At 39.1% G+C, this 18,461-nt stretch overlaps 1 protein-coding gene across 2 annotated transcripts in view; it reads right to left on the bottom strand.

Moving 5' to 3' along the window:
• Window positions 1-689: 689 nt before the first annotated feature.
• LOC140494515 (zinc finger and BTB domain-containing protein 7A-like) overlaps window positions 690-18,461 on the bottom strand; it is a 180,247-nt gene continuing 162,475 nt past the window's right edge. For both annotated transcript variants that reach the window (XM_072593778.1, XM_072593777.1), the window contains exon 3: window positions 690-12,750. In XM_072593778.1, coding sequence (XP_072449879.1) covers window positions 12,267-12,750 — 484 coding nt within the window. In that variant the 3' untranslated portion in view covers window positions 690-12,266. The remainder of the gene's footprint in view (window positions 12,751-18,461) is intronic.

Here is an 18,461-nt window from a genome sequence, read left to right as displayed (position 1 = left end):
AATTGACAGTTGTTACCTGGTTGCTAAATTTTAATTCTGGATTTTTATTAAACTCAAATTTCATTATGCGATTTGTGCCTACATACCCAGAATGTTAGCATGGGGTTCTACATATTTGAGATGTTAAAAGGTTAATTTGTTCTGCTGACATGTAAGAAACTGGATGTCCCAGGGGATGTGTTTTTCTGTCTTGCAGGCAGGATGCGACAATCTAACCACACTGTAAATTCTGCAGTTTAAGGAATAATCTAATCATACACTGTTTCTGGAAATAATCACTTTTTGGGTGGCATATGACTATGGGGGAGTGGCAGGGGGTTGTGTCTTATGTACTTGACTGACTGTGATGTAAAACCCTGTATAAAGGGAGGATAGTTCCCTTGTTCAGGGAGCCTCGCTCGACACGCTCCGTAAGCACTGCGAGGAGTGTTAAGTGATCCTCCAAAAGCTGGTACTTGCTGAAATAAATTGTGGCTGTTCATAGAAGTTGGCATATTGTAGTTTCATCAAGCGCGTAAGAATCCCAAGAAGGGAACCTAACGTACTAACCTAGTGACATTATTACTACACCACTGCCTCCCCAGGCATTAAATCTACACCACTTAGGCATTAAATCAGCAAAATATGGAAAATGCTCCTGAACTAGGGCAAAGAACATGTTTTTCAAAAATAAGTCACACAAACACATCTTGGGGAAACTCAAAATTCATCTATTAGTGCAAAAAAAATTCATTTAACAAGTTACAGTACAGTCTTCAAAAAGTAACATACAGCTTCGATTGCTTTGCAAAACTAACCCTGAAGAGGAGTGAAAACAAATTTTTACATTTAAAAATGGGTTTGAAATCTGCTCGGTGATCATGACGAGTCTTTGATGTCGTCTGCAGAAATTCAATTACCTACCGTTACACTAAACCAGCTCACACAGCTGGCTCAGCCTAAAGTGATAAGAAACCATTAGAACCATGGGAAGTGCAGAATGTTCTCAATCTCAGTAAAAGTGACTTTATTTAGTAGGAATTAAAAGCTTTAGGAAGGAATTAAGTAAAAAACATATACTTCTGTTATCCAGTAAGAAGTAAAAGGATAAAGTATAAAAAAGGTGCTTACTGCTTTCACCAAAGCCTCAATTACTTTACTTCTACCAACTACAAAAATATTGCTTGTAACGATGCAGAAATGAAATGTCCCAAGATTAATCTCATCCTCAACACTAATCTGCCCAATCCTTATTTAATTAGCGGATATAGGGAAAGGGTATAAGGTTTGGTGGGGGTGGTGATGGCTGGAGAAAGATGCAATTGCATCAGTACTCTTGGGATTGGCAGACTAAACTGGCCAGGCCCTCACACTTAATACCCACTGCTGAAAAATGTACATGTGCAGAAGGTGTAAGAAAAAAAAATCTCACAAATGCTCACTGTTAATCCATACTTGGGTAATTCAGCAAGATATAATTTTTCATAAAGGCCAAGGTGTACATTGTAGAGGGAGAGGGCAGGTAGCAGTAATAGAGAAAAAAATTAAATGGCTAAGCGTATGCCAAAGCAAACTTGAACTGCATGTTTTGTTGTACCTTTTCGCCTATCAAATTGATTAGATTCAGAGCCTCAAACTATGCCGAAATTCAAACTGTAAAAGATCCTGAATATCCCAGTTCAATTCTAAATCTTCTTGTTCACTTACCTCAACCAATACAATGATTAGGTTTGGCCTTAGCATTTAACAGCTGTGTAAAGAAAGGAGCACAATCAGGGAGCCAAGCTGAGTGTATGCATATATTAAACGTTATAGCAATATTAGGTGAGGACAGGAGCATCCTTTATTATAATTTATAGTCTGTCAACATTATCTGTAAGCTTCTGGGGTAAAATAGTCGCAAGTGGGCACTAAAGAATGCCCAGTGTTTGCATAATTCAGCCTTCAGAAGACAAGTGAAGGGAAGGGAAAACTGAAAGATTTGGAGAATAGAAAAATAAAGAAACAATCCAAAAAACAGTCAAAAGCTGTATGTTTACATTTCTACATAAATAGATTGATGTTAGCCCTCAGCTTGATCTTTTCTTCAGTGTTCTCCAGAACATGTGAATATAATAACTGTTAACTGGCCTCATGCCCAATCAAACTTTTCTAGCTATAGACCCAAAATTCAATTTTAAAATCCAGTTTAGATTAGATATCATCAGTTAGCCACAATTCTGCACAGTCTGTCTGTTTCAGTTGGTGTTACCAGCCTGTCAACCAGTATTTTGTTTCTCATTTTTAATGTTAGGAAGAAACTAGAGATTTGCATTGGGTTGCATAAGCCAGACAAACTGAAGTCCCACATATTTCACTGTTAATTTGACCTTCATATTCAGCATAGAAACACTTGATAATAAACTAATGTGGCATTGTTTTGCACTGGCAGGTTGCAAACTTTTTCTTTCATTCCCACATGCCACTGTATCATCCACATGGTGCCATGGGACACAGCTATTATCCATCAATTCCCACTGAGGCAGGAGGGATCAAAAACAGGGAACTGCTTCTCTGGACAGAAGTGTGCTGAACCTGGTTCGGAATAAGGAATTCCTATATCATGGATGGAAGTAAACTGACAATTCACAGCTCCCTGCAGTTTACATACAAATTTGTATGTTAAATGGTTGGCATTATCCCAGCCTATATAGACTGCCACTGTGACCAAATAAAGTGTAAAAGGATTCAGCAGGTCTCCAGTTAAATGTTCATTTTCTAATTACCCTGGGGAAAGTGGGATGCATCTGCCATTTTGTGGCAAGTTCTTTTAAAAAGCCATCACCCAGAAGAAATAAAAGTCATCAGGACGCCCTGCTCTCTTTTGAACTTAATCCAGCCCAGCATCCATAGGCAAGTGATTCTTGTGACTGGGATTGGAAAAGTTTCAAATGATTTGCTCCTGAGACAATGAGAATGGCCTGTAGTAACACCCTAAGCTCAATCGTTCATAGATAAAAGTTCATACTCATATTATCATAATATACAGAATACCGCTTTTATTTTCCATACTAAATTGAGAAAATTTTTAAAAAGTATTTAAATAAAAAAACACTTTACATATTACCCAAAGAATATCTCGAGGGTCTATGATAAAATTATATTTTTTATAAAATCACTTTTGAAAAAAGATGAGATGCAAGTTTGGTAATTGGAGTAACCAAATTAATAAAATAAATATAATTGCAGACAGTTTCTCTAAAACAGGATTTTTTTTGGAGGGGGTGGGGGGGTGGGAAGCGGGGGGAGGAAGACCTCAGGAGGTGAACAGAAGGAGAGGGTGTTAATTTTCGAGCAAATTTCAAACCATGGATCCCACCCTATGCTAGAACCTGAGAAAATACCCATCATCCATTACAGGTCGTTCTGCTATAACACGTGTTTCGTTAACACGAATTTGCTAAACGCGGTTGACAAATTAGGGTCACTGTTTCTAAAGCACGAACTTTTAAAGCATGTATTGATAATAACGCAATTCCGGCCCCATTAGTTTAAATGGTGCTGCTATTATGCGATTTTCTTATAACATGGTGTTGCACGAGAACGGAACTACCGCATTATAGCAGAATTGACTGTTCAGTACAACATGTTATTACACAATGATAACAGTAAGGCATTACATCATTCAGCCACAGCAAGCAAATACTGTACAAGGCTTTGGTATCTACCAAACTTGGCTTCTTTTCCAGTTCTTGAGGTCCAAGGAGATTGGAGAAACCCAACAGAAAGGACAGGTACTGTTGCTAGAAACCCACTAGCATGTTGAACAGCTATTTGGCTATTTAATTTCAAATTTTAAAGTTCATTGTAATATATTTTACCGGCATAATGATTGAATAAGAGGGACATTTAAAATCAAATATTATCAACCAGGGAAGCAAGTAGCAAGATCAGTGAAAAAAGAAATTAGTGATATAGCCGAGAGACTGTTGATGATGGATACAAAATGCTCTTACTGTAACTTAACAAAAATATCAACTCAAAGTAAATGAGAATGGTAGGGAACATCAGCATGTTCAGTATTTGTCCACTAATACCAACACAGAGCATAAAAGATAAAGGTGTTTTCCAATGGGCATCTGTTAAATTATTGGGCAGGAATGGGTGATTTTACATGAATATTCTTAAACCAGAAGAACTTGCAGGTGCCTCTTATATAATCAGAGTTTGGAAAGTGACAAATTGCACAGAGGGAGGACAGAGGACAGAAAATACAAGACAAATGTAATGCAGTCAGGATTTTAAAAAGGATCAAGCACCATATTAATGAAAAAATATAAATAACATTACCTATATATCATTGAACTATTTCTATTTAAAAATACTACAAATCAAAAATATATTACATTTAATTAAGAATTGCATGTCTCAGAATGATTCAAGGATGTTATGAACTTCAAGAACTGGCAGAAAATGTTCCCACAGATTCCCAAAGCCCTGCTTGTATTCCAAAGCACATTATTATAAATATAAGTCCCAAAACATTCCCAAGCTGCCAGTTGTGTAGTTTAAAATCCTTTAATCTTCACATGCCCCTTATTGTGTACGTGTGTGTATTTATCATATTTTAAATCATATCTGTTGGAATTTCTTCTGTTGTTGCAAGATTCAGAGGTTTGTGCAACAGTGCACTCAAATGAAAGATACGAAAATAAACTAAAACTGGAAAATAATTAAAAATGGGCAGAAAAATTCAAAGTGTACAATATATGCATAACAGTACTCAATTTCTTTGGATTTTTTTTCAGTATAAAAACTAAGTATTTTGGACTATGCTGATTGATTTAGTGGTTTTATTTACAATGATAAAATTTACCAATAGCCCAAAGTGCATTTTTATTTATTCTCTCTGTCTCTTTCCCTCCCTGGCTCAAGAATCTATGCACACACAAAGTATGGAATGTTCCCTCTGTGCTTTAACAATGAATTAAACATGAGATGCCTCTCCACTTCTAGGCTCTTGTGCCAATGTGCCATTTCATTTGGAATAAAGAACGGAAACTCATGAAACACAACAGGAAGGTTTCTGAATCCAAATTTTGTTTGCAGGACTGTATGATAACAGTAACAATCCTTGTTTTCCCATAGGATAAACTAAGAACTTTAAAACAAGAGCGAGTTGGGAGAGTTATAAAGACCATTCAGCCCATCTCTCTACAGCAATTCAACTGCGCTTTAAAGATCCTCAACAATTTTATCACAATGTTACCTGCATTCCAAAACGTTTGTCACTTGAAAAGTTAAGAGCTTCTTTGCAATACATCCTAAACTTACTTTTCACCAATTTTAAATGTTGACACTATTTTCCTGGAACAATTATTTATTTTTTATACATGTCAGGGAGATACTCACAAAGGTGACTTTGGACTTTAGGACCAGGTTTTTCTTATCACGCACCACAGTTTTATACATGGGATCAGCCTTGTGACTTTTCTCCACATCAAGTACAATGGTCTATTGCAATTTCATTTTCATAAAATGCATAAACGGACTTTTCATTCAACTACTACCAAGAAGAATTATAGGTAGTTTAGAAACATTTGTCCCAATGTTTGGCATAAAAACTATTTAAGGTGACAGTAACCCTTGCGATCTCAAAATCTGTAATGACACAGGCTGAGTAATCATTCCTGGATGGAGGGGAAAGTAATTTGAGTGAGCCAGTATGTAGTGCAGGTACTGTAGGAGGAGGTTACTTTGGGCTATGATTGGATTTTTATATAGTGACCATTAGCCACATTTATATAAAAGAGCTAAGGTGCATAACTATCATTGATTAACTGGGTGAAAATACAGATTAAGTAGGTATTCAGAATTAAGGAGATAAATTTGACAAAATGCTATTCTGTGATTAAAATAATCTCATTTCAAAGAAGATGAAATTTCTCTGGTTGACAATTTTACAAACAACCAAACCACTGGCAGAAGGAATTTCACTCTGCAATTTTTCTATCATATACTTTGGAGACACTAGATTAACGCATTTGGAAACAGCTTGCACAGTCTTACTTTCTACTCTTCATCCTAATTTGTTTAATTTTAACCATTTTAGGCCTTATTTAACTATCCCCATTACTATAAGCTAGCATCCTGGAATGGGCAAAGGCAGGCCCACCTGCAGGACACCATTCATTAATCCACCCAGTGGTTAAGTCATAGTCAAATAACTAAAAATTGCTCAATTGAAATAGCTTTCCGAATCGTTGTTCACAGCAAGTACAATCTCCAGCTAATGGAGTTCATAAATCACCTTCCCAGAAATTATGGTTGAAAAGTGTGGCACTGGAGAAAAAGCACAGGTCAGGCAGCATCTGAGGAGCAGGAGAGTTGACATTTCCTGATGGAGGGCTTATGCCTGAAACTTCGACCCTCGTGCTTCTCGAATGCTGCCTGACCTGCTGTGCTTTTCCAACACCCACTTTTTGACTCTGACTCTCCAGCATCTGCAGTCGTCACTTTCTCCTAGTTCCCAGAAATCATATCTAACTGAGCCTGTAGTAGTCATAGAATGTGTTACGAGGGTGTATTTACAAACAACTTGATTTTAAAGTTGCAATGTAGCTGTGAAGTCAGAGCCCAACCCAATTTTGGAGAGGAACAGAGAGATGCCTGGAGGGTGGTGTCTCTCTACACCTCATTTGATATTAATTAGGTGGTACTCAAATGTGTCAAAAAAAAAGCTTTAAAAGTGCTTGGTGGTGTGGAAGCCTTCTACTCAAGAATATTATTGGATAAATTCCACATTGTTTTGAAATGTTTATGAACGTAGCTTCCCGCACAGTCTAAACATTGAAATGTTAGCTAAAATGAGAAGCCCAGCATATTCATGCAGTCGTGTCAGCTGAAATACAACTACAGCAAAAGATCCAGCCAGTGTCTATCAGAAACCCTTACACACCTACTCACGGTCACTGATTCCCTGCCTGCAAATTATCAAAGCAATATTTTTTAAAAAGTCTTGCTCTAATCAGGGTTGCTAAGTTAGATTAAATTCAAAACTTCAAATCATACACCTACAGAAAAAGTGTTTTTTAATTCGGGCCCTCATCAATTCTTACAATTTGTTGGGATTTTTGTAGTTTTGTAGTTTAATATTCTAATGGATAATCCTAATTAAATATCCAACCCAATTTTGCCCATTTCCCTACAATATCAGTGGAACAGTGTCACTTCCTCCAGTGTTCATTTCCCTGGTGCAGGTCTGACAATAACTGATTCATCTTTCTAATAAGCTATCGGATTAGATTCAAGCAAGTTTTGTGCTGTATCCTTGCTCATAAGGAACTAAATTAAACTGGTCCAGTACAATTTGGGCCAGAGAGGAGCCAATTCCAGAGCTGTACGGTGGCTCAGTGGTTAACACTGCTGCCTCACAGCACCAGGGTCTCGGGTTCGATTCCAGCCTTGGGCGACTGTCTGTGTGGAATTTGCACATCTCCCTGTGTCTGTGCGGGTTTCTTCCAGGTACTCAGGTTTCCTCCCACAGTCCAAAGATGTGCAGGCCAGGTGAATTGGCCATGCTAAATTACCCATAGTGTTAGGTGCATTAGTCAGAGGGAAATGCGTCTGGGTGGGTTACTCTTCAGATGGTCAGTGTGGACTGGTTGGGCCAAAGGGCCTGTTTCCACACACAGGAAATCTAAAAACATCACAGCATTTACTCTTCAGTTAAAAGCCTGAGACCAGCATGCATCTCGGAGGAGGGCAGCAGGGATACTAAAAAGGAGTTTAAAAATCCTAATGTACAGAAAGCATTTTGCCACTTCACAATTTTAGAATTAATACAAGTTGTAAGGCATGACATTTATTAGCAAAACTAAAATGTAACAACCATTTTGTATTATGATTTTATAAAATTTTCTTTACAGTTGGGATTTATTTACACGAATAGAAGTACTGTCAAACTGAGATGGATTCAATACAGATTACACTTGACTGAATAAGACAAACTTGAATGTTAAAACATGGGAGGGCATTTCAAATAACTGTTCATTACCCCTAAAGGATTAAAGACTCATGATCCCAGTTCTGCTCAGCGAGCCCTATATCTAGATACTGATGAAGAATTAGGGTTACTAACTCACTGAGATTGTTCAGAATTCACTGAGATTTAGGTACTGGGCACTACTGAAAAGTAATCTTGGTGAATTAATAAGAAATTAATTTTCTTTAAACATGTTTAGGAATTATAAAAAAACTTGGAAAATATCTGTACCTTCTCTCTTCCTTGAGATTACTTCTTAAGTTAGTGCTTCAATAATGTTTTTTGTGATATTAGAAGGTGTCTCCCCATTAAATTATGCCAAGATTTGAAGGAGTGAAGTTTTACTATGGTAAAGGTGGTATATAAATGAAAGGTGTCCCTGACTATGCAATATAGAGCTGTTTAACTAAGTGTGGAGGTTGAAGGTCATGAGATGAAACCCTTAAAAAAAATACATCTGACCAAAGTTGGCAATCCTATGCTGAACGGAGCCACCTGAGGCTTCTAGTCACCACTGGATAGATTCCCAACAATTCTCAGCTGGGGGTCATTCTCCATTCACCCTGCTATGAGAATGCTTCAAACTGGTTGGGCACAAAGAAAGCTGTTCTTCCTGCAAGTGAATAGAATGATGGTGGGCAGGAGTAATCAAAGTGATAGATGCAAGACACAAGAAATTAAGTAGTTGATAATTGTATCCCATTGCATTATACAGAGTGACCACTGGTGAATTGATTTAGGATGTACATTTGAGGAGGGGAAGAGAGCAGGAAGAGATATATACTCTGAAAATAAATGTTTTCCTTATAAAAATTAGCTTTATTCCTGTGAATTATCAAGCAAAATTTTACAGTCACAGAATTGTTAAAAGCAATTATTTTCCCCACTCCTAAACTAAGTTTGAATTTTAAATTCTATGAATAGGACAAGAGAAACAGTTTTAAACTGATGAAAAGTAACTTTAAGACTAATATACTCTTCAAACACTTGGAATCCATGATCCTCTGGAATGAGCTTTTGAGCAAACATTTGGATTCATTTAAGAAAACAAATCCAAATCCAGCATTTGGGCAAAACAGGGATGTATATAACTGATTACTGTAGATGAATTAAGATGGGAAAACTGGCCTTTATTATAGTGAGTAACTTGTGATTTTGGAGCAACAGTCATCATCAGTTATTCACTAATTTAGGTGCAACAACATCTGAAATGCAACATGAACTTTCTTCACCTACAAAACCACCCAAACATCCTCACAATTTCAAGTCTTACTACGCTGTTTCAATAGATCAAGTGTGTGAAAGGGTCAATTATGGTAGGAAAACTTGGTGAAAACAAGAAAAAATGGCACATGATACCATCGTAGAGAGGGAAGTGAAGAAAGTCATTTACATTAATCCAGTGACTAGACATAACTTTGCAGGAATTGGAGATTAGGAGGCTGGGCGTGCAGGAGGAAAAGATTTTAGAATATATATTAGTACACACATACATAACTGATTGCCATATCTCTGTCTGTGGCCATCGACTAACTACTCTGCTCATCTAAAATGAACTGTTTTTACTTCCGAGTTGCAGATTATAGCCAAGGAAAAGGCTCTGAAATTGATCTAAAATGGTTAACTGCTCAGCAAGTCCAAGTAAATAGCCCATTTTTTTTTCATATCCTCCCACAACTGAAAAGTCAGTCTAACCAATGCTGTGTTTCATGAGAATTCCAAGTATAACATTAATCCAGAATTCATACAACACTTTATAACATTTGTCATTGGGACACAAGTTAACAAATCTACACAAATATACGATGAGCCTCTTCATTCGAACACTCTAGAAAAATCACAACCCCACATATAGCATGCATTTTAACAGCTCCCTCTATTGTAGAGAAATCATACTTAAAAAGAAAATTTAAATAAAGAGAGATCACACTCCCCGCCCACTGCATTACACACACCTTGTTCAAACACACTTTCATACAACTCCCTAAGATAGTATTTTAAAGAGGGTGTGTATGAGAATGACGAAATACTCCAAACACAAATATATATCAATGAGTTTTGACTGTTGGTATCCTGAACTTGTTGACTATTCACCAACCAAAAACATACGCTGAAGGTGTATTCCAAATCTAACAGTGCTTGTTCCTGCATGTTAAAGGATTTTTTTTAGTGCAAAAATAAGGAATGTGGTAAAATGTTGCCTGTAGTGGTGTCTAACATCCTTTCCCCTCTAAGCTTCCACACCCTCTCCTCTTCACACAGTGCTGACATACACATCTTGCCCCACAAGTTCACTATCAAAAAGTAAGGTCAATCCATTAAATAAAATCTTAAGTGAAATATATATTATTTACACACCCACACTAGGACTTGTTAGCCAAAAAATACACCCAATGTTGCTTCAGTTCTCCATATGGATCTGGAAATAGTTTGGAGGGAATAAGACCAACTGGTGAGGATGTTGCAGCCAACCTACTCTGGTCAACCAATAATAAAAACCTCTGATTATTTATAGAGTAGGTGGCTATTCAATTCAATGGTCAAGAGAAATTAGGAGCTTTCCTTGCTAATTATAAGCTCTAAATCTATTGTTGCATGACAAGAATTTAAGTACAGCTACATTCTAAAAATGCCATTAGAATTCTTCCCTCCTAAAAATTCACCACGCTCTAATAAAACTCTACAGAAAATAAATATTTTGTCTGCTTTAGGCATTCTCTATGGTAGTTAAGTGTTTGCCATGGACTGAAGGAATTATTGTAGACATCTCAAAGGCTCAAGATCTACTTTTCATGTAAGCTCTGTGAAGCAGCAACTAAAAAAGTAGGTCAAGGATTCACACTATCAAGAAAGCCCACACAGCACATAGCCAAGTTACCTCCAATATTAGCTATAATAGGCACCAGCTTTCGTCTTTTTGTCTGAATACATCTTGGTAAAACCAAGACAGTAACTTGAATTGAACACCAGACCGAGCATTGTGCCACCAAATAATAATTCACCTGAACAAAGAAGGCACAGTTGCCTGCTAAACACACAATTAATTAGAATGAAGGTTTCTCTTTTTAACAATGCATTCAGTCTCTTGGACTTGTCAACATCCCACAATGTTGTCTGGAGTGGATTACTAGAAAATTAATTTACAATTCATGCCATGAATTTCAATAAAATCTTACCTTTTGAAATAATTTTACAATCTCACTTTCTTTCCCCCCGCTCCACCTTATATGGACCAAACTGATGAACACTGGGTGAGGGCCTTGTATGACCTAGCCCAAGTTGAGCTCTTGGCTATAAGTGCAATGAGCTTAGAGGGTCTATATAATTATTATGTTACAAAATAGAATTAGTAGTTTTCTCACCCTTTCCCTTTCTCCATATTTGACTGATTAGGGATTCACTTGTAAACATTTTTACATAGGGTCCTGATCTGCAAACAGCTGAAACCCTCTGTATAAAAGTGCTAGGCCTTCCAACTTTATTGCTAACTTGAAAAGGTGCAAGCCTTTTCTATACCATCTCAGTCCCGAATCCTTTCAAATTCACTATTGTCACAGACGCTGTACATTCAGTAAACGTTCCTTTAAAAACAACTAAATTCTTAGATTTTAAACCTGTTTGCAAAACAGCAACATTTTTTTCAAAATGAAAATTAATTGGAACCTGACTTTGGAAACAAAAAAGCTAAATATTCTTTTAAAAACACCTAGAAATTTGTTTTACTAGAGTCAATCTCATTACAGCTGTTCATGTCCTGTGTTGTACTGTATAGTCAAAAGTTCGAATGTTAAAAATAAAAGCTAGTTACACCAAACTATGAATTCAAATAAAAATCATAATTTAACATTACTTTCTGTTTGATTAAAATTAGAAACTGACCAATGCCAATACATACTGGAAACCTGTGGTGATATTAGGGAAGTACCTACATGAACCTTGGCCCCTCATATTTATCCATAAGCATCATTTGCACTGAGGGTCAGCAAGCATTTGAACATGTACCAAGGATCAATACCCATCAGTTACCAGGGCCTGAAGACAGTAGCATAGGTCAACTTCAACTTAAGATTCTAGCAGTGATTTCTTTTGCCTAAACTGTAAAACAAGAGGTCTAGCATTCTACTACCAAGCTATTTCTGAATTAACGTAAATAAAAAATCCTTCTTGCCCATTTTTGTTTAAAAAGGATGAGGAACTACTAATAGAAGGTTTGTGCCCCTACTCCCTGCCCATCCCGCCCACCTCCCTGTTACCATGATTTGGTTTAGCTTTCACACAATTGGCTTTTGTTATCCTCAATCAAATCCTCATCTACATTCAGCCTCTCAGGGAGCTCTTCACTCTCCAAAATCTTAGAGCAATCTTCTTCCGGTCGATCTTCAAAGTGCTGTTGGTTGCTGTTTTCTTCCAACTCCATGTTCAGGCTGACAGCCTCCTCCCCAATGCCCTCTCCACAGCCAGGATCATTTGACCCCTCTGCCGTAAGGCTGCTGGTGTCCCTCACCCGCGGCTTGCGCCCCCTCGCGGAGGGGGTGCCGTTGCAGCCCTCTTTTTTAAGGTGCCTGTGCAGGTGGTCTGAACGGACGAAGGTCTTGAAGCAGGAATCGCACTGGTAGGGGCGGAGGCCCGTATGGGCACGCATGTGATTCTTCAGGTCATAGTTGTGCGCAAATGCAGCTCCACACTCAATACACAAGTAAGGCTTCTCTCCTGTATGTTTCCTCATATGAACTTTTAACTTGTCCTGTCTAAACAGCAGAAAAAAAAGACACAGGTTAGAAAAAGGAACATTTCTCCAGATCCTACCCTCAATTTAGAAAACTTCTAGATCAGTCATTCAAACATACCTCTTCATTATAGAATCTTGAAATGTTCTAAACCAAAGTACTGTTTAGCCTAGTCACTATCCTATTTATTACACTGCACTCTTACTCTATTAAACTCTTGTGGTGTTTGGACTCTGGGCAGCAGCCTCTCCTCTTGGTTTCTACAGTATGGTGGTTCAGTGGTTAGCACTGCTGCCTCACAGCATCAGGTCCCAGGTTCGATTCCAGCCTCGGGTGACTGTCTGTGTGGAATTTGTATATTCTCCCAGTGTCTGCGTGGGTTTCCTCTGGGTGCACTGGTTTCCTCGCACAGTCCACAGATGTGCAGGTCAGGTGAATTAGCTAAATTGCCCATAGTGCCAGGTGCATTAGTGAGAGGGAAATGGGTCTGGGTGGGTTGCTCTTCGGAGAGTCGGTGTGGACTGGTTGGGCCGAAAGGCCTGTTCCTACATTGTAGGGAATCTAATCTAAAAAAGAAGCAATGTTCAATTTATTTGTCTAGCTCCTGGCCCAGAAACCTGTGTATTTAAGCAAGGCCTTCACAGTAAAGTCTACATTTTTGATTATAATACTTAATTGTGAACCTATCCAGATAACCACTGACTTTCCCCGATTTTGTTTTGAAAATGGGATTGATCAGACCAGTGAAGGATGATGTTATATTAAAATGTTCAGTATTCAGCCCAGCTCTGAATATCATACTTTATGAAGGAAAGTATTTAAGAGCATGTAGAAAAGATGTATGGGTATGGCTCCGGGAACGGGGGATGTGAGCTAAGAGTATAGGATTGCAGAAGGGAGGTTATTCTCCTTAGAGAAAGGAAGGTTGAGAGAATTATTTAATATCATAAGTAATCTGGACAGAGAAAGCAAAACCTTTAAGCAGAAGGCACTTATACTGATTGGCAAAGACAACACAAGGAAAATCCCTTTTTGTTCAGGGTGCACTGCCTGAAAGGATGGTAAAGGCTAAATCAATTGTAGCTTTCACAAGGGAACTTTAAAAAAAAACAACTGAAGACAAATAAACATTTCCAAGGCCTGTAGATTAATCATAGAATCCCTACAGTGTGGAAACAGGCCCTTTGGCCCAACAAGTCTGCACTGACCCATTCCATTACTCCACATTTACCTCTGACTAATGCACCCAACCTACACATCCCTAAACACTATGGACAACTTAGTACAGCCAACCCAACTAACCTGCACATCTTTGGACTGTTGAACCAGAGCACCCAGAGGAAACCCACGCAGATATGGAGAGAACATGCAAACTCCACACAGACACAATCACTCAAAGCTGGTATCGAACCTGGGTTCCTGGCGCTGTGAGGCAACAACGCTCACCACTGAGCCACTGTGCCGCCAAGGAGATGGACTCACCACACAGATCTTGTAGAGGTGGCATAGAAAAAGCTGGCCCGATGGCCTCCTTAAAAGCTGAAATTCGAGGAATTAAAGCCCCCTCAAAAATGGAATGTGACTTCACAAACATGTTTAACAGATAACAATTTTAAATTTAAAGCAGTATGGGTGTATCCCAAGATGGGCAAAGTGTATGTGTGAGCGCATTGGCAGTTTTGCAGTAAGAACATTGGGATCGGCAGGGAGGTCCACATAGAAGAGACACCTGAAACCCCAGGCTATTTATACAGGGAGTGAAGGCTTCCATTTTACGTGATAACTTGAATGTTGGCTCCCTTTCAGCTAGGCTCTACAAACCCTGGTCTTCCAAATTATGCTGTGAAGTTTCAGCAAGTTTTTAACAGATCTTGCAATCACTCTTATTATTCATATTTTGTGGTGAACACCAGCTGTTTTTTGCAATCTCACCATAATATTCCCTGCAAGGGACAATAATGTGATGATAAAAAATGAAAGATTTTCCAAAACTCCTCGAAAGGGAATGCATTTTAATACCAAACAACTTGCGATCACCAACTAAAACACAAATGGGTTAGGGTTCTCGATCTCCCTATGAAAATTTCAGTTTCCATTTATTTATCAAGACGTCGTACGTCTCACTGATGGGTTTCTAGCACATTTCAATGCAGTTTTTAAAAAATATAGTACAATATAATTTTGTTGCTAAAATCCCAAATGTATGTGTTGAGGTGGAGAAACATAGGGACTCTTCGTATTTGTAAATGTCTGTAAGGGGGAAAATATTCAAAGGCAGCATCGCTCCAGAAGAAACTCAACAATAAAATGATATGGTTTCAAAAGTGTTTTTTTTTAATATTTGTGATTCAGGTGTTTTAAATAAATGAGTCAGGAGCATTTCTGATTCTTAAAGCACAAAGGGGAAAAGTAGAATCCAGAAAAATCAAAATTTGATGCAGAAAATAATGAGTTTTCTAACGTCAGCGGACCAACACTACAGGGCGTATGATGTATGAGTAAGGATTCTAATATGATAACATATGACCGGTTCAGCAGCATAGCACTGTATTTACCATCATACAACTTAGGATACACCCTACAATGTGCCTATTAGGGTATAATGTGGGTGGAGGCAGGAACAAGACGTTGCGTTATTCAACTGTGTTGCAGTAATGATAGGACAACTAGCAATGTAAGCCGGTTACTGAGCAATACTCGTGTGCAATGTTTCCAGATTAATTTTTCTATTAGTACATCTTTTAATCCAGAAACTCCTTTGAAAGTATAATACTCGTGAGTACTGATTGCTTAGACTTCCACTTGTTCTTTGGTGACTATTAATCCTCGCTATGCAAGTGCAGTTTGTGCCACATTTACTATTGTGAGCAGAGTGCACTGATGGATAGACATTGTGAACAGTCGTAATCCCTCTGGTGTACATACTCTCTGGTGTTAAGAAGAGTGTTCAAGAACTTTGACCCAGTGACATCACAGGAATGGTGAATACAATTGGAAGGGCGGTGGGTGGCTGGGAGGGGAACTTGTAGTTGGTGGCGTTTCCATACATTTTTGTTTCCTTGGTCCTTTTCAATGATTAAATTGGCAAGTTTGGAAGGACCTGTCCAAGGAACATTGGTCAGTTGGTGCACTGAATTTTGAGAATTGCTGACGGAAGAGGAGAATGTTAATGGTGGTAGATAGGTTGTCAGACCAGGTGGTTGGTTTTCCTGATGAAGGGCTTATGCTCAAAATGTCGATTATCCTGGTCCTTGGATGCTGCCTGACCTGCTGAGCTTTTCCAGCGCCACACTTGAGTGATCTCCAGCAGCTGGAGTCTTCATGTTCTCCCAGGTGGCTGGTTTTGTCCTGGATGGAGTCAAGCTTCAAGTGTTGTTGGAGGTGCATTCCATCACACTTGTGCCTTGCAGATGCTAGGAGAAAGTGAGGACTGCAGATGCTGGAGATCAGAGTCAAAAGGTGTGGTGCTGGAAAAGCACAGCCGGTTAGGCAGCATCTCTCAGGCAGCATCCCTGGTGAAGGGCTTATGCCCGAAATGTTGATTCTCTTGCTCCTTGAATGCTGCCGGACCTGCTCTGCTTTTCCAGCACTAGACTTTTTGACTTTGTGGAATCAGAGGCATATAACTCAACTCTGAATTTTAAAAAAAATGACCTACCCTTATAGTCAATATTGTTACAATTGGCCCAATCAGTTTCTGGTTAATGGTAATCCCCAGATTGTTGATAGTGGGAAATTTAATAATAGTGCTACTAAATGTTAAAAGGTGGATGGTTCGATTCTCTCTTTTTGGAAATGATGATCATTGCCTAGAACTTACATGGCATGAAGATTATTTGCCACTTTTGAGCCTAAGCCCAAACACTGTCCTGGTTTGACTGTTTCAGAGTGTTTCTGCATCTGAAGAGTCACAAATTACCAGGCACTGTACAATCATCAGCAAGCCGCCTCATTTCTGACCTCATGATGGAAGGACACAGATGAAGATGTTGAACATATTTTGGAGGAGAACCCTATCCTGAGGAACTGGAGATCTTGTGGCAATGTCGCTGATTCTGAGCCAGGGGGCCAGGGTTCAAATTGTTGCTCCAGAGGTGTTTAATGCCTTCACTGAACGTGATGAGAAGATATTTATTCTGAGGAGCTAGTTTAGGTGCTTGTTGGGTGTGCACACCCCATCCCAATTGGGGGTGAGGGGAGGGGGGGGGGGTGGGTGCAAATTAAATGAAAAAGGTGCTCAAAAAGAAGAAGGACCTAACTTCAACACCAGCCGATTTCCATCCCACTGAAACCTATGATGAAATATGGAATCTCCAAGCTTTGGACTGGTTCAGTGGTGGAGCCTCTGACTTGAAGCAGCTTAGACTATGCTCACCCAGCTGAACCTTAAATCTGAAAAGCAGGCAATGAGCGATGGGACAAGCCAGCAGGGAAATCCTCACATGAGCAGAGTAATTCTACAGATAAACTGAAGACCATCGAAAGTCGTAGGCCTGCAGAGAAATCGGAAGACAACTTTTCACTGCCCAAGCTAATGGATTGGATCAGAATCACTGGGGGCACTTCAGTCAGGGCAGCCTTCAAATACATTTGCTGCTCAGAGAATAATTGATCATACGTTAATTAAAGGAGTAATCGCAAGGCTCCAGGCCAGAATACAATATGTGTGCAGGTTTGATACAATATTGTTAATGAGACCATTTACTCCAGTCCTGGGAAAGGGTATGCAGGGGCTGTTGTGATGTAGTGGCAGTGTCCCTACCTGAGTCAGAAGGCCCACGTTTAAATTCCAACTACTCTAGGAGGTGCCAATAACATCTTCAGGCAGGCTGATTAGAAAATAGAGTAGTAGTATAGAATTATGACAAAAGACAAGATTGGAAGGTTCCACTCACTGTCACTGAACAAACGGGAGAAATGGGATTCGATAATACTCACCAGGTTGGTGGTTTGTTTTTGGACTGCTTTACTACCCAGACTAAGTAGGATTTCCAAGCAAACTAGCAACACCATGATCTTCACGTGAAGACAAATTTAAGAACAGACAAGAAGTGCAACATACATTTGGTAAAACAAAACCCTTCAAAGGCTGTAATTGAAGGATTTTTGGCATCTGCTTTCTGATTTTGACTGTCCTGAATAATTTAGTTATGAGTAAACATCAGTGCAAAAGACAAGATTGAAGCCCTCACAATCAGCTTTAGCCAGAAAATGCCAAATGGATGATTCATCTCAACTTCCTCCCAAAGGCTCCAATTGAGGACTTTTAAAGCTCAGTAACTAATGTAATATAGGAAATGCTCAGACAGATGCCAGTCCTTCACCAGTTTGATTAACTCCACAGGACACCATGAAACAGCTGAGCGCACTAGACACCACAAAAGGCTATCCAGAAAGATACTAACTCTCCGACTAAATACTAGGATGGCACAGTGGCTAGCACTGCTGCCTCACAGCACCAGGGTCCCAGGTTCGATTCCAGCCTCAGATGACTGCGTGTGGAGTTTGCACATTCTCCCCGTGTCTGCGTGGGTTTCCTCCCACAGTCCAAAGATGTGCCAGCCAGGTGAACTGGCCATGCTAAATTGCCCATAGCGTTAGGTCTTTTAGTCAGACCGAAATGGGTCTGGGTGGGTTACTCTTCGGAGGGTCGGTGTGGATTGGTTAGGCCAAAAGGGCCTGTTTCCACATTGTAGGTAATCTAATCATACTCCAGAACTACCTGCACTACT

The sequence above is a fragment of the Chiloscyllium punctatum genome, chromosome 24, assembly GCF_047496795.1.
Source record: "Chiloscyllium punctatum isolate Juve2018m chromosome 24, sChiPun1.3, whole genome shotgun sequence".
Lineage (NCBI taxonomy): Eukaryota > Metazoa > Chordata > Chondrichthyes > Orectolobiformes > Hemiscylliidae > Chiloscyllium > Chiloscyllium punctatum.
The sequence above is the reverse complement of the archived record's forward strand: the minus strand, read 5'-3'. Positions and strand labels throughout refer to the sequence as shown.